General features: G+C 41.9%; 1 protein-coding gene across 1 annotated transcript in view; it reads left to right on the top strand.

Annotated features, from left to right (window-relative positions):
* Nucleotides 1-216: 216 nt before the first annotated feature.
* RANBP3L (RAN binding protein 3 like) overlaps nt 217-25,478 on the top strand; it is a 39,350-nt gene continuing 14,088 nt past the window's right edge. Inside the window, exons 1-9 of the mRNA XM_054397533.1 lie at nt 217-472; nt 11,431-11,489; nt 11,804-11,840; nt 12,529-12,606; nt 14,173-14,247; nt 20,050-20,124; nt 20,775-20,863; nt 21,372-21,475; nt 24,745-24,865. Coding sequence (XP_054253508.1) covers nt 217-472; nt 11,431-11,489; nt 11,804-11,840; nt 12,529-12,606; nt 14,173-14,247; nt 20,050-20,124; nt 20,775-20,863; nt 21,372-21,475; nt 24,745-24,865 — 894 coding nt within the window. The remainder of the gene's footprint in view (nt 473-11,430; nt 11,490-11,803; nt 11,841-12,528; nt 12,607-14,172; nt 14,248-20,049; nt 20,125-20,774; nt 20,864-21,371; nt 21,476-24,744; nt 24,866-25,478) is intronic.

The raw sequence follows: 25,478 nt of genomic DNA, 5'->3' as shown, positions 1-25,478 counted from the left end.
GCCGCTCCCTGTCACGGCGCGGCCATCACCGCCTGTGGCGGCTGGCGGGGCTGCTCGTTTCGGGGCCTCGCCTACCTAGTGTTGAGGAGAGGTGGCCTGGGGAGCGGCTAGTAAGACTAAATCCAAAGTTCTAGACCCAAGTACGGCTTGTATATATAATATATACATATATGATTACACAAATATATCAATGAAGGTATTTCCAAGAACCTCATAATGAGAAACCAGCCAGTTGCTGCTTGCAGTGGGACTGTTTTATGCACAGACATACGGTGCTTCTCTGCAGGCTGTGACGTTTCGGTCAGATCCGGGCATAGTGTGAAGGCTAAGCCCGACCTTCCCAACAGAAGAGACTGGCGCAGTGACCCCTGGGCTCAGCACCAAGCTGCGCGCCTGCAAGAACAGACTGCCAGCAGGCCCTGCCTTGGCTCCTCTCCCAGCAAGTTAAAACCCAAGGAGGAATGTTGTGCAGGTAGGTTTTGTTGGCTAATAACTTTATCACGTTTCCTGTGTTCCGCCTACGAGGAGTTTTCTGAGGAGGGGAATAAACACAAAGATTGCGCCTGGTTGGTAACAGTGATGCAAAATAAGGGCTTGAAAGTTCGTAGGAGTACTCTGTTAGGAATCTCCAATTTAGATTTTATCTGAGGAGATGACCTATAAAGCACCCCAAAATGGTCTCTCTGTGTTTCTGAGAGAAAGTGGACCTAGCAGTGGGTGGGAACAGTGCTTACTATCCTGGATGCTCCTAGGAACAGCACTTGCTTGCTGGGCCATTCCTGCCCTGTGCACCTGGGAACTGAGAGAAAAACTGGCTTGGTCTAGCTCCCCAGAGAGCCACATGACTACAGCAGCAGGTAGCAAAATCCTCTGTTATCTAGGTAGTGAGCAGAACCAAGAATTGAGAACGATTCATGTGAAATGGTAGTGATAACATTTTTGAGGAAGATGGATAAATAAATGCTACTATTAAGGACATTTGCAGGTGGTGCTGCTAACCATTTTTAGCTATGCAGGATGATGAATGAACCCAAACCAGCATGCCCTGCGTGAATCATGCACTTTCAAACTCAAAGCTGATCCAATGGCTGATACAGTTTACAGTGCTTGGGCTGATTTATCAGTCAACCAGCCTTTCAGTGTGTGCTTAGTGTTAAGCACACATAGCCTAATTTATTTACATGCCTAAAATTTAAGGATGTGTGACTGTTGTTGGATCATGGCCTCATTACCTATATAGTTCAATTTCTGCACCCCCCCCTGTTAACTTCTATGCTGTTTTGTAGGGATTTATTATATGTAGTATTGGTTAAAATGGTAAAGCTTTATATGGCTATGAATTTTATTGTCCTTACATTTAATATTTTATAGACTTTTATGATAGATTAAAAATGCTGAGCACTCTGATGTTGGAAGCTTCAGTGTTTCTAAAACAATTTTTAGTTACATACTTGGGCGGCACAGTACTGCTTCTGTAGTGACACAGTTACTTCTGGAATTGCATCACTACTAGAATGATACTGTAAATGATGAGACCCAAAAATATTTTCTTCATTCTAATGTCTGAAATAAAGCCAACTGTCTTTCAGTTCTTTCAGAAAACATTGCATTGCTGGGATAGGTTTTGTTTTGTTTTGTTTTAATGCTTGTTTACATCTTACCCATATAAAGATGAAGACACTGCCCTACAGACATGAATATGACATATGCTATATTTATAAACACTTTTGCAGGCTGTCAGCTGAGTGTCTATAGCTGAAGAGAAGCATGTTAATTTTAAAATTTCATATGGCATGCTATAAACCCACAGTGGAAGCTAGGAGTAGTAAATGGAATGGTTTGATAAAAGAACCCTTTCCACACTAATCAAGAATGATTTGTTTAGAATCTGTAGCATTGGGAAGAGTGACTGAAAAGTGAGTGTACATGCATTAAAAAGTTAGAGCCTGATGCTACACAACTGTGCCTGGATGAAGAATCCTTGCTCTCATAACATATGTAACTGGTAACAATGAAATTGTTTTATGCTTGTTTTATGCGTGTAATGAACTATTCGTATGACAAAGAATGTGCAAGATTTGAGTCTTGCAGTAAAGGTATCCTAGGACAAATTCTTCAGAAGTTTTTCTTTGCTATTTCAGAGTGTGATGAAGTAGGAGCTCACTTCTTTGACAATATGCTCTCCGTTGATCCAAACAGGGATGTGTTAAGTCGTTTGTCAGTTCCCCAAATGGTATTTACAGGATGCTGTCTGAACCCAAGATCAGCAATGTACACTTAATATTTAATACAGAGTGGTTCAACAGCATACAGTGGTGGGTTCAGCAGCTTCTTCATGGGCCAGTAAGTACAGTCACTTCATAGCAAGCACAGCCAGTTCTATATATGTAAATTCTCTGGAAATAATATTCTCAACAGTGTTGTTTCTCAAAAAAACTAAAGCTTTGACCAAAATTTCATCTCCATATGTTTGAAGTATTTTCTTTTATTAATGCCAAAATTATTTCTTCTCATAAAATACTTCAGTGTGGGTTTTGACCAATTATTTAGAACAATTTCTATACAATATTTCTGGACAATCAGGATTCTTAAGAACTTATTGCAGCTTTATTGATTCACCGACACTCTTTAATAAAAAGATCAGCTTAGCTGACAAGTCTGGAAGTATAGCTAGGACACTGTACTTGAAAATTTATTGCCTGCTTACCAACATGTGTCTGTGGTACCTCTGCCTATGGAAAACCCTTCTGCTTAGCACTGGAGATTTGGCCAGATTAGAATTCTGTTTGATTTCTAACCCTGCTTTATTTTTCCATTTTGTTTTTAATTGTTACAGATTAAGAAACCTATTTCCATATTATAGATTTAGATGCAAATTAATTAATCAATCTTGTCTCAGTGTCTCAGGAAAAAAAAAAAAAAAACAACCAAACAAAAAGACCCAACACCAACAAAACAAACCAGCCAAGCAACCAACCCCCCCAAAAAACCCCAACCAACCAAAAACCAACAAACGCAGAAAAACAAAACCCAAACACAAATCAAACAAAAAAGCTTGAAAATCCTGTCATTGTAGCATTAAAACTGATCTTATATTTTCAGAGACTTGTCCTAGAAAGTGCTTCATACACAGAAATTTTGAGTGCGAAGGGTAATAAAGAGGAATTTGGAAGTAGGTTATGAAGTCCATATTTAGTCTTAATTTTTCAAAATTGCTGAGCAGCCAGTTGTCCATGTGAATTCCACTTGAGTTCTCAGCTGCTCAGCACTTCCAGAAACAGGCCTCTTACTCAGGATCAGCAATGTGAAATTTTGAAAAACTTTTTCCATACGTCTGTAAATTGGCCAATTTTACTAAGTTGGGTGCCTAAAGTACTGTTCATGGCATCCCCGTTTTGCCTTGCATCATCTTCCTTATTTTAAGTTTTGACGGAGGAAAGCCTGGTTTATGTAGTGAGGTCGCTGAGAGATCTGAGACACTGTCAGCCTTATTTTACCCTCATTTACTTGTGAACTTACTTGATTTTCTGCTGCAGATTTCAGTGATTATTAAACAGAAAAACTGTGGTTCTTCTGCAGGTTTGGAAAATCCTGTTCTTAGCCAAATGGTTTTTATAATGTTTTCACCTCTTTTTAGATGAAAACAGTCCATCTCTGGAAATACTGACAGATTTCTTCATCTATCAAAAGCCAGAAACAATATTTAAACATGAACTTGAGCTTGCATAGTAATGTATTTTATAAATTTATCCTACTCCATCTGTTCACCATATGAATTTATATTCTGCTTGTTACTGCAATTTTATTATATGAAATATAGTCTCTCTGTGTTTTTTGCATCATATTGAACAAAAATTGGCTGTATTAGTACACAGTTAACTCTGATGTGCCTTGAGGTAGCATGTTAATGGATAAATCATCAGTCTAAATAATATGTTTTTTCCAATAGAGCTATATTAATTTCTGGATTCATATCTTCTACTTACATGCTGGTCCATTGTTGATTTCTTTTTCTTCATGTCAAATTCATGCTAGGGTATACTGAAGCACAGAAACTTGCTAATACTATGTAATAGCCTTATCTTTTGAGAGGATTAAATGATAATCTGATTATAAATTTTTATGTAGTAGTTTTTGTTTGCTGTGTAATGCATATTAGGATGTTGTGAAAGAAAGCTGAATGCAGTTGAAGGTTTTCTTAAGTCAGTATATTATTTGGAGGTTTTCCAGAACCTCGTTCCATTTGAGGAAATTAAGAAGTTATTTTCTTCTTTTTATGGTTGTGGAGGGTTGACCCAGGCTAGACACCACGTTGTCTACCAAAGCCACTCTATCACTACCCTGGACTTTAGGCATGCAGACTTTGATCACTTCAGGGATCTGCTGGCCAAAGTGTCGTGGGACAAAGCCCTAGAGGGAAGGGGAGTCCAAGACAGCTGGTCAGTATTCAAGGACCACCTTGTCTGTACCCAGGAGCAAAGTAAGCAAAGAGAAAGGCAGGCAAGAATGCTAGGAGACCTGCCTGGATGAGCAAGGAGCTCTTCACACACTGTCACTCAAAAAAGAAACTGTACAAGGAGTGAAAGAAAGGCCAGCTAGAATGTGGCGGGGGGGGGGGGGGGGGGGGGGGGGGGAAGGGGGAGGGTATAAGGAAGCCACCCAAGCAGCAAGAGACCTGGTTAGAAAAGCTAAAGCTCAGTTAGAATTAAATCTAGCCAGGGAGACCAAGGGGAACAGTAAAAATTTCTGTAGGTGTATTGATGATAAAAAGAAGATTAGGGAAGGTGTGGGCCCCCTCAGAAAGGAAATGGGAGAACTGGTGACAAGTGGCATGGAGAAGGCTGAGGTTCTCAATGACTTCTTTACCTCAGTCTTCAATGGCAAAGGCTCCAGCCATGCTCCTGGAGTCACAGAAGATAATGGCAAGGGCTGGAAGGAGGAACTGCCCATGGTCAGTGAAGATCAGGTTGGTGACCATTTAACAAACCCAGAAGTGTTCAAGTCCGTGGGACCTAATGAGATACACCCACAGGTGCTGAGGGAACTGGCAGATGAGGTTGCTAAACCACTCTCTAACACATTCCAAGTGTCATGGCAGTCTGCTGAAGTCCCCACTGACTGGAAAAGAGGAAACATTACTCCCATTTTCAAAAAGGGAAAGAAGGATGACCCAGGGAACTATAGACCAGTCAGTCTCACCTCTGTGCCTGGTAAGATCATGGAGCAGATCCTCCTGGAGGCACTGCTGGGACAGAAGAATAATGAAGAGGTCATTGGGTACAATCAGCACGGGTTCACAAGGACAAATCATGCCTGATAAATCTGGTGTCCTTCTATGACAAGATCACATTAATAGATGAGGGGCAAGCAACTGATGTCATTTACCTGGACTTGAGCAAAGCCTACAACGCTGTCCTGCACCACATCCTGGTCTCCAAACTGGTGCAGTTTGGGTTTGATGGATGGACCATTCAGTGGATAAAGAACTGGCTTGATGGCCTCACCCAAAGAGTGGCTGTCAATGGCTCCATGTCCAAGTGGAGGCCAGTGACAAGTGGAGTCCCTCAGGGATCAGTCCTGGGACCAGTCTTGTTCAACATCTTTGTTGGTGACATGGACAGTGGCATTCAAATTATAGAGTTCAAATTGAACTCTATAATTGCAGTCTTCATCTGGGTATATGAATGACCATAAGTTGTCTGCATGTACAGTGTTAGGCAGAGCACCAAGCAGAGTGATGGAATCAGGGATGCCCAGGCTGTAAGAGCAGAACAGGCACCAGGCATGGGTGGCTTTCATGCTGGGAAGCTCAAGTTGCAGTCCAAAGTACAGATTTTTCACCCAGTGTGCAATAAGTCTCAGTCTCACACACTGAGATGAGATATTGTTTTATATACAAGTTTGGGTGCTGGGGAGTATCCCCACAAAGGTAGCCAGGCTTACATTTTGCATTCAGTGATCAGTTTTACACCATAAAAGACCCTGTTCAATGCACCTCCTTAGAAGATCAATGCAGTATATTGAGCCCAAACTTAAAACAGTGGCACTGTAACCTAGGCATTTACTTAAACTGTTTTGCTTGGATAACAAGGTCAGGACACATTTGGTAGTGCTTCTGCGCAGGACAGAAGACTGAATGCAGAAGGCCATGCAGACAAGGTCTCAAACAAGGGAACTGGACATTTCCAATCTGTCTTCTAGGCAAGGGCATAGTTTGAACTCTAAATGCGGCAAACATTAGACCAAGACCTTTATAATTCAGCAGCTTCACGGGAACTGTAGTGAGGAGAAGAGAGCCCAATCTGTGGTGATGGACAGACATGCTGTGTCTGGACTCCTGTCTGAGGCTAGTGGATTATTCAAGTCCTTGCAGCAAGAGTCAGACCATTTGTCAGGTTTTTCAAGTAACTTTTCCAACAGCCTCTTTTATGCAGAAGTACCAAGCAGACTGGAGTTACCTTGTTAACCTGGCAGTGGCCAACATGTCTGTGTCGTGTTGCTGATGAGAAGGGGTGGCTTCAGCCCACCCTGTTCCCCTTCCCCACCCAGTCTTAGGCTGCTGCTGCCTCTTCCTTGGGACAAAATCAGACACTGCCTGGGTGAATGTCCCCTGTGACTGCTAGGAAAAGACACTGCAGAGAGGCTTCTCCTTCTGTGAGTGCACAGCCACCCACCCTGGCTACAGCAGCCTCGTTAAAAAAAAAAAAAAAAGGAAGGTGTGAAATTTTTCACCAGTGTTAAAATTAGCATGATTGTGGTAACTCCTTGATGGCTTGTGTTGCATCCACAGGTAATTCTGCATTGCTGCCTTTTTTTTTTTTTTTCTTTTGGATCATATGCAGGTATTTTATACATGAGAAACTTAAAAGAGGTATTTGGAAATTAATGCATAGGATACATATATAATTGCTGCAAATATATTTTTGAAACTCTCTTACAAGTGGCCTGATTGTGAAGTGAAGATGCTACTGATAAGCTAAATGGAAAACTTCTCAGAATTTGCAAAATGTTTTCTTGATGTGGGTAGAAGCAATACAGAATGTAAAAACGATAAATAATTGTGGCAGCATCACCAACCTCTGACTAAATATAGAGACAGCAAGGAGGTTTTCCCTTTGGCTCAAAAGCAGGTAATGTGATATATCTTTTATATTTACTGCAATATCAAAATATGAATATTTGTCTCTGAGAGGTACCATTGTACTCTAGCTTCCTTTGTTTCTATTGGTAATCAACCGGTTGCAAACGTTTCTCCAGGAAGTTCTGGGATTTAAACTGTTAGTGAAATTTTGATTGTTTAAATTGCAGTGGACTTTCCTAATTCCCTCAAACTCCCTACAGCCTTTTTTGCTCCAGCAAAAGTTATCTCTATGATAGAGTCAGTTCCTTTTTCACAGCAGTTCACTCTTTGCTAATTCCACTGTTTGGAGTAGTAAACGTACCTTAAAAACAGTGCTAGGCTCATTCAGAAAAAAATACAAAGGATTTTTTTGGTGATTTGTTTGGAAGTTTTTGTTTTGTTTCATTTTGTAAGGAGATAGGGGTAAAGGTTTTTACATTGAATAAACAGGATTTCAGTGAAATAGAATTGGTTATGTGTGCGGCTCCCCTCTAGTGAATAGAAGTGGAATTGCTTCATCTCATGTGGTGCCTTGGACCACTGGCTGCAACCAGATGCTGGAAGTTTTCTTCAACAGTGACAGAGAGTTATTGTGGGTTTGGTTTGTTTGTTTCTGTGTGGGTTTTTTTATTTGTTCGTTTTTGGTTTTTGCGTTTGTAGTCTTTTTGTCTGCTTTAAGGACAAACTAGATCCTCTTTGCAAAGCGTGCCAAGTTCCAATACTTGAACAGGTTGCCTGGTGATGTGTTGAGGCCCTGTCACTGGAGACATTCAAGACCAGACTTGATGTGGACCTGGGCAGCCTGATCTAGTTGGACATAGAATCATAGAATCAGTCAGGGTTGGAAGGGACCACAAGGATCATCTAGTTCCAACCCCCTGCCATGGGCAGGGACACCTCACACTACATCAGGCTGGCCAGAGCCTCATCCAGCCTGGCTGCAAACACCTCCAGGGATGGGGCCTCAACCACCTCCCTGGACAACCCATTCCAGGCTCTCACCACTCTCATGGGGAAGAACTTCTTCCTCAAGTCCAGCCTGAATCTCCCCACTTCCAGCTTTATTCCATTCCCCCTAGTCCTATCACTACCTGATAGCCTAAAAAGTCCCTCCCCAGCTTTCTTGTAGGCCCCCTTCAGAAACTGGGAGGCCACAAGAAGGTCACCTCAGAGCCTTCTCTTCTCCAGACTGAACAGCCCCAACTCTTTCAGTCTCTGCTCACAGGAGAGGTGCTCCAGCCCTCTGATCATCCTGGTGGCCCTTCTCTGGACACATTCCAGCATGTCCATATCCCTCTTGTAATAGGGGCTCCAGAACTGGATGCAGTACTCCAGGTGGGGTCTCACCAGAGCTGAGTAGAGGGGGAGAATCACCTCCCTTGACCTGCTGGCCACACTTCTCTTGATGCAGCCCAGGATCTGGTTGGCTTTCTGGGCTGCAAGTGCACAGTGACAGCTCATGTTGAGCTTCTCATCCACCAGCACCCCCAAGTCCCTCTCCTCAGGGCTGCTTTCTAGCCAGTCACTGCCCAGCCTGTATTTGTGCTTGGTCTTGTTGAACCTCATGAGGTTGCCTTGTGCCCACCTCTCCAGCCTGTCAAGGTCCCTCTGGATGCCATCCCTTCCCTCCAGCATGTCTGCTGCACCACACAGCTTGGTGTCATCAGCAGACTTGCTGAGGGTGCACTCAATGCCAGTGTCCATGGCACCAACAAAGATGTTGAACAAGACTGGTCTCAGGACTGATCCCTGAGGGACTCCACTTGTCACTGGCCTCCACTGGGACATGGAGCCATTGACAGCCACTCTTTGGGTGTGGCCATCAAGCCAGTTCTTTATCCATCTTGTGGCCTATCCATCAAACCCATGTGTCACCAGTTTGGAGACCAGGATGTGGTGCAGGACAGCGTTGAAGGCTTTGCTCAAGTCCAGGTAAATGACATCAGTTGCTTGCCCCTCATCTATTAATGTTGTGACCTGTGACATGTCCCTGCTCATTGCAAGGGGTTTGAACAGGATGACCTTTGAGGGTCCCTTCCAACCCAGTGCAATCTGTGAATCTGTAAAGTTTGGTAAATCCAGTCCTTTGCACACACATGATAGGGGCTGTCCTGCTGGAAAGCAGCTCCACAGAGGAAGACCTTGGAGTGCTGGTGGACAGCAAGTTCTCCATGGAACAACAATGTGCTCTTGTGGCCATGACAGCCAATGGGATCCTGGGATGCATCAAGAAAGGTGTGTCCAGCAGGTCTAGGGAAGTTCTTCTCCCTCTCTACTCTGCCCTGGTGAGACTGCACCTGGAATACTGTGTCCAGCTTTGGGCTCCCCAGTTCAAGAGAGACAGAGACCTGCTGGAGAGAATCCAATGGAGAGCCATGAGGATGATTAGGGGACGTGAGCATCTCCCCTACAAAGAGAGACTGAGATCCCTGGGACTATTTAGTCTTGAGAAGACTGGGAAGGGATCTGAGCAATGTCTATAAATACCTGAGGGGTGGGCGTCAAGAGGAGGGGGCCAGGCTCTTTTCAGTGGTTCACAGTGATAAGACAAGGAACAATGGGTTCAAATTTGAATATAGAAGATTTCACCTCAACATGAGGAGAAACTTCTTTACAGTGGGGGTGACAGAGCACTGGAACAGGCTGCCCAGGGAGGTTGTGGAGTCTCCTTCTCTGGAGACTTTCAAAACCCACCTGGATGCATCCCTGTGCAGACTACTGTAAGTGATCCTGCTCTGGCAGGGGGGTTGGACCTGATGATCTCTCGAGGTCCCTTCCAACCTCTGATATACTGTGATACTGTGATAATGCCCAAGTAAATATAAAATTTATCAACAGAAAAACTGTGTTTGTTATTACTGTTGTGTCTGTATATGGTTGGGTTTGAGTGACATTTTACACACTGGCCCCTTTTTACACACTGGCAGCATTTATTTTAATTGTATTTTTTTTCTTGATTGCTGAGTATGTATTTGTTTATTAATTTTTACTCCTCCATAACAGGTCAGTATTTGCTTTATTAAATGTTTTGGTAATTTATACCAGTGGTAGGGTAGTTTAGTGACAGGCATGTATGCAGGTCAGGTCCATATATGTTCACATGGATTTTTGTGCTGAACAGGTAACAGTTGGAGTCAGTGTTACAAAAAGGGTATATGCATGCTAAATGTTCTGTAAGAGGGATTTTTCTGGGCAAATGTAGTTATATAGCTCAGCAGTCACCCCTGATCTGTCCTTATCACCCATGGTGAGAAATGCATGTATTTAGTTCTCAATCTCATAACATACATAACATAACATAACTAAACATACATAACTAAAACATACATAACTAAAGTGTTCAGAAGCTGATGGTTTCTATTGATTGCACACTCAGGCTATAATGAAGTAATTTCTGTATGTGGTAGTTTATAAAACTTAACTACATCTGTTTCTTTGCTCTTCAGTTGTGTCATTTTTTGGTGTAATAATTGTATCATTAATTGGTAGTAATCATGAAAACAACTGCTTTCACATTGACTATCAAAGGTAGTCCATTAGAGTTGTACAGGCTGTAAAGGTCTCATTCTTAGCAAACTAAGCAGCCTGGAGAAGACATGGGAGATACAGAAGTAGGGAATCCTTAACCAGCATAAAATTTGATGTGAGACAACTGTATGCTGAAATATGTTTCATTAAAAAACAAACAAACAAGCAAGCAAAAAATGATCATGGATTGAAAATTGTTTTCAGTTATTCCTAAGAAATGCAGTTGTATGCCTGAGAGTAGAATTTGTTCTATATAACTTCGTATGTTTATGTATCACGCTCATGCATTAAAACTGACACTAGGCATTCACTTGGCTGAAGCCTAAAGAATGGGAAGTATGAATATAGTGGAGAGGATGAGTGTAACACATTTTTTTCTTTTTTGGATCATTTTGTATTTTGCATCCTTGCACTCCTCTGAGAATCAAACCTGCAGTTTACCTTTATTCTTAAAGGTTGGCAGATGTTGCTTTTAAAGGCTAAAAGAATTTTTGTGGTTGTTGGGTTTTTTTTTGTTTTGCTTGTTTGTTTTTTAACTACAAGAAGTGTAAAAATAACATATGACAACAAATCCTGTGGCATCTAGTTATGCAAAACTCACACTAGGACTTGAGGATGCTAGCTTTTTTAATGTATGGGTTGTGCTGTATATCAGCGTAGCTCTATCTTTTTTTATACAAAAAGGATAAAATCCTGTTTGTTATTGCACAGCACTTAAAGAACTGTGATTGAGAAGTGCTATTACAGAACTGTTAATAAAAATTCTCTCTTCTGTTTTCCAGAGAGATTGGTGCTTGCCCAGCCAACATTTGTGTTTGAAAAGAAGGACCATCCTTCAAAGGTAAAAAGCTGGGTTTGTTTGTTTGTTTCTTTGGGGGTTTTTGTTTGCTTGCTTGGTTTGGGGTTTTTCATTTTTGTTTGTTTGTTTTAATGATTGATAAAAAAATGCTGAGGAAAGAGTATTCTGTTGACAATGATCCTAGCAGTAATAAGACAGTTTAGCTCTGGTTAAGGCCTGTAAGAAATGATCTCAAATCAAAACAAGGAAAAGTAGAAACTAGAAATAAAACTGCTTTTAATGCATGTATGCTGTATTGATATGCAGAAATGGCTGCTCTATTCTCCTTGACCTTTCCACACATATTTTTTTTCTAGAGGCGTGCAGGAGACCCAGATTGCAAACCTGAAAATGGTAATAACCACCTCACTGAAATGCTGTAATAATTGAATTATTCATAGAACTGACTGATGGCTGTGAGGATAGTATTTAGACTCTTACTTTGTATGAATGGAGACAACTCCCTGTCAGTAGACTATGTGAGTTGCAGAGCCACCAATCTACTATGTTCTAATATATGTCTCTTATGTTACCTCAAGAATTTTTCTGTCTTCAAAACCCACCTGGATGCATTCCTGTGTGGACTATGCTAGGTGATCCTGCTTTGGCAGGGGGGTTGGACCTGATGATCTCTTGAGGTCCCTTCCAACCTCTGATATACTGTGATACTGTGATTTATCAGAAAGCCAAACTCCAGAAGCCCTGAAAAGTAGCCAAGTATGTTCATCAGCTGTGTGAGCTCTTAGCTGCTGTCTTCTACTTAGGCTGCGTTATAACGTAACTTCTTAATGTCATCTGAGTCTATCAGCTATGTACGAAGTCCTAGATTTAGGACCCCTGAACATAGTAGACTCCTTAGGCATTTGTGCCAGGCATTGACTGAAACTCCAAAGACCTCTAGTTCTTAATTACTGCATCAGAGCTGTTTCTGTAAGTCATTCCTAGAATTTATTGTGTTCGGGTATTAGTTCTATACCATAATGTTGTCCATAAATATGCTGACAGTCTGTCCCTGCGGAACATTCTGTTTATTTTTCTCTAGATTTCATTAGTTGTTCCAGAAAGCGTGCAAGATCATCATCTTTTGCTTTCCAGAAGTCTGACTCTCAGCCCAACACAGGTATCATGTTTAACTTCAGTCATGTTTTAATTAGTATAGTTCTGTATTCTCATCTGGTTAAGAAGAGAAGGAATCTTCCTGCCTAAGAAACATTTCCACACTGTAGAAATGGTGCAAGTCATGAGAACATTAAACTTAATATAAACTTGCTCGTAATTTCAAGTTAAGATGTAGTAACATTCCACATTTACATAATATTACATAAAGTAATGAAATTAACTATTTTTTATAATTTTTATTGAATTGCTGACATAGTCAAGGGAAGAGGAAGACTGGAAAGGAATGTGATTCCCTGGTTTGTAGAAGAGCTCAGTGTTCCCTAGGCAATCCCTGAAAATGTAAAGCAGTTTCTAGAAGGGTGCTTTCTGCTATCCAGACAACAGCTGACCTGAAATGCCCTTGAAAGACTGTGTATTGCTTCCATGGGAAATATGCATAAGTCGCCGAGGCTACTGTGCAGAAGGACTGATCTGTTTCTTTAGAGCGTTAATTTAACATATGGGTGGGACCAGAAAGATGTTTCTGAATTTGGGCATTAATGTGTATACTGTGTTTTGTTTTATCTAGTCCTGTGACACACCTGAATGTAGCTAAGAGGATTTAAGATAAGCTACGGTTTGGTTTGCTCTGAAAATTACATTGATATTGTACAGAAAAAAAAACATAGATATGGTAGTGTGCTGGTTTGAGGCCAGAGAGATCCTCTCTTGCCCCAACAGGAACAAAAGAATGACACTCACACAAACGGATTGGAGAGTGATGGAAAGTTTAAATGGAAAAGCAATTGATGAAACTATAAAAAACTACAAAGCATGGTGACAAGAACAACCCAAAGCATACAGAGTCCCTTACATAACACCCAGAGGCTTCCCAGCTCTTCCCTTCTCCCACCTGAGTATACCCAAACCCCCAGGCCTCTTTCTTCCCCCTCCCATTTCTAGGCTCGTCTCCGGCTGGCCAGGTCTGAGACTGCCCCTTCCCCCTCCTTTCTCCTCCTGGCATTAGCCCTAGACAGGCCTAAGAGGCCTTGAGATACTCCTCCACCATTAGCCAATAGGAAGCATCTCCCATGGGAGCAGAGAGGGAAGAAAGAGGAAGAGAATGGCCGTTTCCTGTGTCCACCTTATTGGGTGGACACCCAAAACACCAGAGGTGTATCTTATGTGGCAGTAACAGGAGGCACCCAGCCTGAACTGCCACAGGTAGAAATTTTAGAGTATACCTATACCAAAAAATAAAGCAGGGAGCAGGAGGAAGCTTGAGTGATTGTCCACACTGCTTAACTGATAGGTCACTCCCTGGTCCTGTTTTGAACCTCTCCAGCTGGCAATCTCCAAGCTGTAAGCAGTGTGACTAAGCCAAGCTGTGCTACTTGGTCACAGATACTGCTCTGTTTCAGCAGTATAGGCAGAACCTAACAGTTCACTTCAAAAAGCTGGTAGTCAGCAGGTAATAATTTATCCTACTGCTAATGAAGGTGTGACATCAGATTGGCTTGCCTTAAAATTAATTGTTTTTTTTTTTGTCACCAAACAAAAGATAACTTTCAGTCTCTTATCCTTTCAGATGCAACTCTTACGCAGCAAAAAGGGAGGTCATCTTCCTTTACTATCCTTCCTACCTTCCCTCCCTCCCAGCCAGGTAATTGAAAAAGCCAACCAAACAAAAGAATAACTAAACGAAACCAAAAAAAGAGAGACACTTTTGTAGGAAAGTAGGTATGAGCTAAAATAAAGAAGTGTACAGAAATGTTTTTTCTGCAGGACAGAGCTGGAGTGCATTGGAGTAGGCTGGTATTTGGACAGGAAAAAAACGTGTTAGGAGGAGTAGTGGCAGTTCAAGAGAAACTGTTGTTGCGTTTGTTGTTAGGAAGTCTTGCAGTGCTGGGGAAGAATCTTTGGATGATTTTCAAATAGGCCTTTACATGGTGTGCTACAAATTATACTTGAAAAACAGAATGGAGTTAAAGTAATTGCACAAATTAGTTTGCCTGCAGTTTAATGGTGATGGTTGCCATAGGAATATAATTTTCTGTCCTAGGAGCCAGTCTTCTACCTAACCAGTATCTCGAAGAGTATTGTCCCACTTACCACCAATGGGAACAATGGAATGGTCTTGAATCCTAGTGTATGAGACAGATCCTTGACAGATATTGGCATAAAGGGTCTGTAAACAAGAGGACACAAGATTGTTATAGCAACAAACTACACTCTCTGCAATGAAAAGTAGCAATTGTGTGTAGATGTCAAGTTTAGGGCTAGGCTGGCCACTATATAAATTCCAAACACGCTTTGTTAGCCCCTTTCCATTGCCCAAGGGTTTTGGGGAAGAAGTTTTTTTGAAATATACAACCTAAACCTCCCTTGACACAGCTTGGCCATTCCTCTTGTCCTATTGCTTGTTACTTGGGAGAGAGACTGACCCTCGTCTCACTACAATCTCTTTTCAGGTAGTTGTGGAGAGCAATAAGGTTTCCCCTCAGCCTACTCTTCTCCTGACTAAACAATCCAAATTTCCTCAAACCTCTGAGATCATGAAGTCCAGCCCGTGACCTAACACCACCACACTGACTAGACTATGTCACTAAGTGCCGTATTCAATTTTTCCTTGAACACCTCCAGGGATGGCAACTCCACCACCTCCCTGGGCAGTCCATTCCAGTGTCTAATTACCCTTTTTGTGAGGAAATGCTTCCTAACATCCAGCATAAACCTGCCCTGGTGCAGCTTCAGGCTGTGCTCTCTTGTCTTGTCACAAGCTGCCTGGGAGAAGAGCCCAACGCCCGCTTTACTACAACTTCCCTTCAGGTAGTTGTAGAGTGTGATAAAGTCCCCCCTGATCCTCCTCTTCTCCAGGCTAAACAACCCCAGCTCTCTTAGCCTTTCCTCACAAGACCTTCCCTCCAGCCCCCTCACCAGTCTCATCACTCCCCTCTGGACCAGATCCATCACTTCAGTATCTTTCTTGAAGCGAGGGGCCCGGAACTGCACACAGTACTCGAGGTGAGGCCTCACCCGTGCCAAGTGCAGATGCAGAATTACATCCCTAGTCCTGCTGGCCACACTATTCCTGATACAGACCAGGATGCCATTGGCCTTCTTGGCTACCTGGGCACACTGCTGGCTCATGTTCAGCCAGCTGTCAACCAGTACTCCCAGGTCCCTGGCTGTTGCCAGGCTGCTCTCCATCAGTCTGTAGTGCTACATAGGGTTATTGTGGCCAAAGTGTAGGACCCTTGCTTGGCCTTGTTAAACCTCATACCACTGGCCTCAGCCCACTGACCAAGTCTGGCCAGGTCTCTCTGGCTAATGTCCTTCTTGTAGTTAGGGGCTCAAAACTGATCACGGTGTTCAAAGTGTGGCCTCACAAGTGCCAAGTATAGGGAAATGATCATTTCCCTACTCCTGCTGGTCACGCTATTGCTGATACAGGCCAGAATGCTGGGCTTCTTGGCTACCTGATTGCATTACTGGCTCGTGTTCAGCTGGCTGTTGATCAAAACACTCAGGTCCTTTTCTCTCCTGGGCAGCTTTCCAAAACCTGTAGTGTTGCATGGGTGGTTGTAACAAGAGTGCAGGACCTGACACGTGGTCTTGTTAAACCTCATACAACTGACCATGGCCCATTGATCCAGCCTGTCCAGATCCCTGTGTAAGAGCCTCCCTATCTTCAAGTGCATCAACAGTCCTGCTCAACTTCCTGTCATCTGCAAACTTACAGGATGCTCTCGATCCCCTCGCCCAGCTCATTAATGAAGATATTAAACAAGACTGGCCCCAAAACTGAACCCTGGGGAGTGCCACTTGTGTCTGGTCACCAAAGAGATTTACCTCTGTTCACCACCACTCTTTGGGCAAGGCCATCCAGCCAGTGTTTTATCCAGTAAAATGTGCACCCATACAAGACATGAGCAGTCAGTTTCTCTAAGAGAATGCAAATACAAATATATACAAAATCAATATCAAACCCAGCCCTCTAATGGCTATTACATCATAGTCACCACTAATGCTGTGAGGCAGACACAGAGGAAGTCTCAGACTGGACTCAGCAGCAGATGGGAACCAGAATCAAGAGCCAAATTCAGGAACACATGAATTAGGATTGGATGGAGACCTTCTCAGATGTCACCATCGATGAAGAAGCTTAACCCTTGTGATCCTCAGCTTTATACTGAATATGACATATATGGAATACCTTGTTGGTCAGTTTAGGGTCACCTGAACTATCTGCTCCTCTCCCCAGATGCAATCTCTTACTTACTGCATGGCACACAAGATTCAGCAGTATTTTATTGGTTTATATTAGAGCAGGTATAAGCAAGAGCCCTTCTGCATAACAATCCTTGGCAGTAACTGTAAATCCCAAACGTTATCACTTCCAGATGCAGACATTATCTACAAAAATATGCCATTAACTTAAGAAAGTGCAACCATTTAGAAGATACTTAACTGAAAAGTAAAATCACTGAACAAAATTAGTTTTCTGTTCTAGCTAGTACAGTAGAGTATCTGTTGTTCATGCATTCATAGCTTCATAGAATGGTTTGTGTGGAAGGAACCTTAAAGATCATCTAGTTCCAAACCCTCCTCCCCTCTCCCCCCCCATCATGGGTGGGGACACCTTCTACTCATTCTCCTCATTCAACCTGACCTTGAACACCTCCAGGGAGGAGGCATCCTTGACCTCCCTGGGTAACATGTTCCAGTGTCTCATCACACTTACTGTAAAGAATTTCTTCTTAATACCCAGTGTAAATCTGCCCTCCTCAAGCTTCCATCCATTCCCTCTTGTCCTATTGCTACAAGCCCTTGTAAAAAGTCCCTTTCTGGGTTTCTTGTAGGCCTCTGAGATACTAGAAGGCCACTATAAGGTCTCCCCAGAGCCTTCTCTGGGTGGAGCAGCCCCGGCTGTCTCAGCCTGACCCTGTAGGGGAGGTGCTCCAGCCCTCTGATCATCTTTGTGGCCCTCTTCAGCACCGACTCCAACAGTCTGATGTCACCTTGTTCTGGAGACACCAGAACTGGATGCAGTAGTCCTGGTGGGATCTCATGAGAGCGGAGTAAAGGGGTAGAATCAACTCCCTCATCCTGTTGGTCGCACTTCCCTTGAAGCAGTCCAGAATACAGTTTAGTGCAGCCATCCAGCCAATTCCTTATCCATTGAGTGGTCCATCTCTCAGGTCCACCTTTTTCCAATTTAGTTACCAGGATGCCATGTGGGACAGTGTCAAACACTTAACAGATGTCCATGCAGATGGCATCAGCTGCTCTTCCCTTACCCATTGATGCTGCAAAACCACCATAAAAAGCCACCAGGTTTGTCAGCCATGATTTGCCCTTGGTGGAGCCACACTGGTTACCACCAATCACCTCTTCTTCATTTTTCATATGCCTTAGCAAGGCCTTCAAGAGGATCTGCTCCATGGTCTTACCAGGCACAGAGGTGAGACCGATTGGCCTATAGTTTCTGGAGTCTTTCTATTTTTGAAGATGGGGCTTATGTTTCCCCTTTTCCAACCAGGAGGGACTTCACCAGATTGCTAGGACTTTTGAAATATGGTGAATAGTGGTTTGTCAACTTCATCTGCTAGTTTCCTCAGGATCATGGATAGATCTCATCAGGCCGCATGGACTTGCAGCACCTTCAGGTTCTTTAGATGATTGGATGGGCAGATCTTTCTTTTCCCACTCCCCACCTTTGTTTTCTGAAGCTTGTGTGGTGCAGCTAGCCCCCTTGTCAGTGAACACTAAGGCAAGGTGGTGCTCAATGGCTGCTTTGCCTCAGTGCTCATTTTTTTGTTTATTTTTCAGGATGTGGTACATGGTTGCCATCACTTTCTGGCTGTTGTTTGTATCTTTATTAAAACAGTGGAAGTATGTTAAGGGATTGCACTTAACCAACAAACGATATGGCAAATGGGTATTAATAAAAATACTAGTAACTATTAGTATGAAAGATTGCCAAAACTCATTAAATAAGATGTGTGTACAGCTGGAATATGTATTTACAATGGAATGTACAGTCTTTAGGCAAAATACAACAATAATTCTATGCCTGCCAGGAGGAAATAACATGGAAAGAGAAGATCCCCAGGAGCAAAATAGTGCTCACCCCCAGCATGGGGCTGGGGGAAAGACTCAGTAAGAACCCTTAAGCCCAAGAGGCAATGAATTAATTACAGCTGATTCTACCCATGTGGGGAATGCTGCTGCTGCTGCTGTGTTAGCTGTTGAGGCTTTGGGGTGCTGTCATGCGGTACTAGCACAGCAGGTTGCCAGCAAGAAGGGTGCCACGTTGTCCCAGGGCTGATCTGGCTACAGCGGATGGCGGGCTGTTTACGACGCGTTCTTCACGATGGGCACTTGCTTTGTTCTGGGTAAACTGAGGCACGGCACGATTCCAGGTTGCAAGGGGAAGCAGGTTTGGCTCTGGCTTCTAGGCTCATGGCTTCTCCGGCTTGCGGTGCATAGGTCGTGGCTTTGTCCCAGGCTCTGGACCAGGCGCTCGAGGCAGGGCAGGGCAACTCGAGGCAGCTGCTAGCAAGACGGGTCCAAGTAGGTTCATGCAAGGCTTGACCAAGGTTTAAGCAAGGTTTAGGAGCAAGGAAAAGGCAACTATAAGTCAGCCTGTATATATGTCTTGCCTGAGATCCGTTTGGGCCAACGGGGGCAACTGAAGCCAGCACAAAGTTACCCAATAAAAAATGGTTTTGCCAGGCTGCGGCCATAAAAGGCAAAGCAAAGGCCTTGTTTCTGGGGAAGCAGTGGTCAACATACGTGCTCTTATCCCAGGTAAACAACTTGTTTACCAGACATGCATTGGTCCTGTCCCCTTTGTTCTTTTTCCTGCGTTGCTCTGACTTTCTGCAGGAAGGAGGGGGGAGGGAAGGAGGGACCATGTCTAGACACCTTAGGGCCTGTCTGGGTTTGTGCTGGGCCTGTTCTGGCCCTACCATGACACTCACACCTACCAGGGGGTAGTATCAGAGGTGCCATGCCATCAATGCAGTAAGTCATGAAAGCTTTTTTACTGAAACAGGGAAGGATACATTTATTCGTTTACTCCTCTATTCTTGATCTTCATGTACTCAGCCTAAAAATGTCTAGGACTAGAGTAGATAGCATTGACATTTCAACAGTTTTTGCAAATGAGCAGCATCTGAGTTTCAAAGACGAGGAAGGATTTTATGAATTTAAAATATCCATTCATATCCAAAAGACTTTTGTCTCTGATTACAGCCAGAAAATCCATGGTGCTTTCTCTGCCTAAGTATACCCACCTGTGAAACTGAGACAGTTAGAGTTACGTCAGGGATCTTGTTCAGATGTATAGGTCGGAATATTGCTCAGGTACTAATAAGACAGGGAGAGATTACAGCAACATGAACTGATAATTAATGGGTTTTTTTATTCATTATTAAAGTCTAAACTACTTGTTTTGTAGTAAAGAAGAATAATATATTCATGACCTCAGGTCTTCTTCGAAGGAACCATGACTTGATCAAAAGTACAAAAGAAGGTAACTGTCATTACAGTTTTTTTCACTGTAGTTCTACAAGGATGTTGTTAACAGATACAGAAGATACAAAAATGACAACTTTTCTTTATGCTGAGTGATAGACCAAGTATCTATAGGAGGTTCACAAATTATTTCTTTTACAGTGTAAATATCTTGTGAGCTCTGTTCTGAGCCTCTGCTCTGAGTACTTAATTCCTGAGTGGATTGAATATAATCTTGAATAGTGAAATTCCACATTTCTAACTGAATCACTCTGCTCTTGAACAAGGCCATAAGGAACTCTTTTGGCATCTGCAGGTGCAGGATTAAATTTGAAATAACAGAAGAGGTAGCTATCACAAAGCAATAAGTATAAGTATAAATGTAAAGATATACTTGAATATGTAAATACAACTATTTTATAAGTATAAAAAGGTGTATTTATGTATGTAACACATTACCTTTTCAATCTGATAGTGTAATGGGTTGGTGTCTCTTCAGAACTGTTTAATTTAGAAGGAATTACAATTTTTCAGAATATGTAGCAAGTAAGCAACAATAAATGGCATTTAAATATGCTTTAAGCTTAAAAAGGCAAGACACATAGATGTGAATTAGATTCAGAAAAAAAAAGGTCTCTGCTTAAATACTTTGTCTTTGCATTTTGCAAGGATCCGTGTCACAAACTCAACTATGGAATGTTATTAGACCTGCTGTTTTACAACCCCCACAAGAAAAAAAGAAAGAAGCACATGTTCAGGTAAAAAGGGAAGTAATTTTACTGGCTAATACCTGTTTACAGCTCAAATTAAAAACAAACAAACAAACAAAACAAAGCAAACAAAAAACCCACAACAAACCAAACCAAACCAAAAAAAGTGTTATTTTAAAGCAGCTAATTATTCCACTGCATGATTTTCAAGAAAGTTCTGCCTATCAGTTTCAGTGGAATCAATGGATCACTGACGTGATGTAAACTTTTAAACTCATGCTGACTGTGTTTGAATAAAACATATCTGCAGGCTGTCTCAACTTTCAGATACCAGAGTTCTGTGGGCAAATCAACTCTGGAGCTCTTTTGGAATTTTGTTTATTTAGAAAGTAACATTTTAGTGTTTTGATTAACGGCACTGGCTTAGTATACACATGGAGGAAGCTCTGCCATCTATCACATATATATTTACCTCAGTGACTCTGTACTTCAAGCAGATTCGTTGTTTGTAGCAGAAAATATGACTAATTAATTAATTCTATGTTGTTGTTCCTAGCTATCTGAAGACAGCTCTTATTCCTCAGCTGAGAATTCAGTAAGTTCCGTATCAGCAGCAAGCTCATTTACTACCATGAAGCTTTCTAACTATAAAACAACACAGTAAGTTTTTATTGCTATTTCTACACAACTTTGTCACTTGGCCTATGGAATGTCCTATTGTTCTACACATCTAGCATGGTACTAAGCTCATTCTGTCTACAACCACACAGTGCTCACTGATGTTTGTGTGTGGTGCCAGGATTTGTTGGTGTTGACATAAGCTACATGTACCAAAAGAGATGGACTCCTGCTGAGAATTAACCACTGTGGGACATTTTATTTCTCATTAGCAACCTCTGTGTCAAAGCTATTTTGGTTTGCCATCTTGTGATGCTTTGGCAGTTTCAAAATAGGCTCCACTTTGAAAGTTTACAGTCATCTCTGTGTCTCATTGGAGAGCTCTCTTCTGATTGCATAGCTATTGCATCTCATCAACAGATTCAGAGAACCTTAAGACTCACGAAAATGTGTCAGCATATTGGACACACGAAGAAATCTGTATAGGACTGACTTAGAAGACAAGGTGAATGCTCCACTTCCATGCACATGCCTGGGTTTCTGAAATGAACAGCTGTCTCCCAGGATTGATGATAGTTTGGCATCTTTGTGCAGACATGAACTGACCAGCACAGACTTCAGAATTTCCTTGGATTAGGATGTTGCCCCATGCCTTTACCTCAGTATATGACTGATAGAGCCCATGCTAATGCAAAAGTGGGCTATTGCCTCTTTCTGGAGACTGGCTCATGGGAATGTTAGGTCTGTGGTTAGCCAGTATTATATCTTTCAGGTATTAATACTTCTTGCTGATGGTTGATGGAGGTTATTTTCCTGGATGAGGGTTATTTACCTGGAAATTGTGAGCATCAAGAGTACACTGAGATCAGCTATGATGATTAAATAACATTTCAAAATTGCTAGGGCCACAAGTAATACCTTTGTGGTTTTGCCTCCTTCCTCCCTCCCACCCAAAGAGGACAGAGAACATGTTAACTGTGAAGGAGCCAATTCCAGTCTTCTTCAGGGCTGCACAGATCTGATAAGGTTCATGTATACAATATTTGATATGCATGGTGCTGGGGTTCTGAGGAGATAAAGGACTGTTAGATACATAGACAACATTCTTAATCCTTAAGAGCAGGAAGCATATCATTAGAGGGTAGATGCTCACTGTGATTTTGGAAGAACCAGTCTGTCCTATCACTATTAATGCTGCAATGATGCTCTATGAGGACAGCATAGAGCCACACTACATGCTAGATTTTTAGCAGATTCAGAATGATGGTAATACATGCATTGGAAAAAGCTGAAGAGAAGATGATACTGACTTCAAAATCATCTGGTATCTATACTCCAAACCTGTTTAGCTTCTGTCTCCTGCTTCTTATTCCTTTTATTTTTTTAAAAAAAGGGATCACAAATCTCCTTGGGGTATTTGGGTCTTCTTAGTATGCAGATACTGCAGTTGTCTTAAATGTTGATTTATTTGACAAATTGAAAACTAATTTAAATACATCTAGGCGCTTACTGCAATTTTGAGACTGCAAGTGTAAGTGCTATTCTTCTTTTCCTTATTAAGTGACCAATGCTTTAAAATACTTCAGTAAATTTTTTTTGGTTAGATGTTTTTTTGGTAAATAACAACAAGTATTCAAACAAACAACTTTATTAAACTTCATATATGTGCTAAACAATAGTGAACATTGCAGCCAGGTGTGCTTATTGCCAAGAAAAGATTCTTTAGATTTGTTTTCCATTATCAGTCAAGGTATAACTATTGACATTTACAAAAACTCAGATGCAGAGAGACTCAACGGCAGAGATTATGGCTGTCTGCAAATGTCCTTCTTGTATTGCTTCCTTTTCTTCTCTATGTGATAACAGTTCAGTAGAGAGGTGAATGAAAATTATTCCTTAGCCCTCTGCAATTGCTGCAGCTGTCCTTATCCCACGAAACCACTAACAGATGTATTTCCTAAACTGGCTACAGTAATGAACTGAAAAGGAGAAATTTGTAGTTTTTCAAGTCTGATTAAAAGCTTGGTGAGATTGTGTTGTGACAGAAATATAATGCTGGAAAAGCACAAGCTTCTTATGTATTCATCTTTGCACAAGAATTTTCTTGGAGAACTGCAAGGTTTCAAGGCCAGCACTGGAAGTGCCAGCTACTCAGACCCCTGTGGGCACTGAGAAGCACAGTAACTGGATCTATTCCCTTTCCATAGTGCTTTTTCAGTATATTCTTCCTTGTTAGTGGCCATTCCCTGAATTCACTGCCTCTGTTTTACATCTCCATGGCAGCGTTGTCCCTGGCACACTTTGTTCTTGCCCTGCAGCAACATAAGAGTATTGAGGTTTTTATAAGACTTCTCTGCTGGCATTTCCATTTAACTCTCTGGGGGGAAAAAAAGATTCTGCACTGGATACTTTTTTCCTTACATTTCTGAAAATAATCAAAATCAATTTCTGACATTATTTTCTTGTCTCTACTTTTGTGGCTTTAGCTTTTCTGGAGTGTTATCTTTACTAAGTTGCTACAAAGCAGCCTAGAAGTAGTAGATGAAACTTTAGGATGGAAGCTGATCACAATTCAGTGAATTTTAGTGGGGATTTTTCTTAATGATAAGAAACTCATTAGTTTAATCACTTCACATTCCCTGTTCATGGCCCAAGACACAAGTGAAAGGCTTCAAGGCTGGAAAGAGATAGATTTTCTAATTTCTCTTTCTTATTTGCCCTTAGTCATAGTATATTGGGTTTGCATTGCTTTGGTAGTGGAGGGGCTACTGTGAAGGCTGCTAGAAACTTCCCCTGCGTCAAATAAAGCCAACGTAAGATGGCTCCAAGATGGACTCCACTGGCCAACACTGAGCCAATCAGTGACAACAGTATATGGTGACATAACGAAGAAGGAATACATTATTCTGGAGGGTACCAGAGCTGCATGAGAACTAAGTTAATTCATTGTTGGAAGTCTTTTGGTGGAGCAAAAGGCATCAGACAAACAAATCTTAATTCATTAAAATTTCTGGAGTAAGACATTTCCCTGAGGAGAATGGGAGATGTTATTTTGCTACTTGTTCTTTGGTTTTAAGGAACTTCCTTAATAATCTTCATGAAATAGTGGTTTATGCTCCGTTCCTTCTGTGAAACATTAAGTAGAGAATATTCTCAGATTTTCTTCAAGAATTTGGCTCATTAATATTAAAGTGGTCATTTTTTGTTTGTCTGTGATGTGTGTGGTAAAGTGAATGTGTGAACCTATTTATATTCTTTGCAAAGTTCTAAATAGTTCTAAATCACATGCTTATGTTATTTTGTTCCCACAGAAGTCAGTTGTTGGAAGGCATAAGTGTACAAACAAACAGCAATTCTGATTTTGTGTTTGGAGAAAACATGGTTGAGAGAGTTTTGGTAAGACCCATAAATGCTGGTAGACTATTAATCAGGGTTAATGTGCTCACGAGTATTTTTTTCAGAGATGGATTCTTTTTTGATCTTCTTATTCTTCTAGAGATGTTAGTAAATATGATTCCAATAATTGTTGAGGAGAAAATACCTACATTTTTGCTGTAGAAGGGGTAGGCATTCCTATCTCCCTGTCCTAGGTCACAGAATCATAGAATACATTGGTTTGGAACATACCTTTGAAGGTCATCTAGTCCAACCCACCTGCACTTATCAGAGACATCCCTAACTAGATCAGGTTGCTTAGAGCCCCATCAAGCCTTAACTTGAATGTCTCCAGGGATGGGGTCTCCAAGGATGGGGCCTCCACCACCTCCATGGGCAACCTGTCCCAGTGTTACACTGCCCTCATAGTAAAGAACTTCTTTCTAATGCCCAATCTAAATCTACCCTGCTCTGGTTTCAAACTACTGCCCCTTCTCCTAGTGCTACAGGCCCTTGTAAATAGTCCTTCCCCAACTTTCTTATAGGCCCCCTTCAGGTACTGGAAAGCTGCTGTAAGTTCTCCCTGGAGTCTTCTCTTCATCAGACTGAACAACCTCTCTCAGCCTGTCTTTGTAGGAGAGGTGCTCCAGCCCTCTGATCGTTTTTGTGT

The sequence above is a fragment of the Indicator indicator genome, chromosome Z (assembly GCF_027791375.1).
Source record: "Indicator indicator isolate 239-I01 chromosome Z, UM_Iind_1.1, whole genome shotgun sequence".
Classification (NCBI taxonomy): Eukaryota; Metazoa; Chordata; class Aves; order Piciformes; family Indicatoridae; genus Indicator; species Indicator indicator.
The sequence above is the reverse complement of the archived record's forward strand: the minus strand, read 5'-3'. Positions and strand labels throughout refer to the sequence as shown.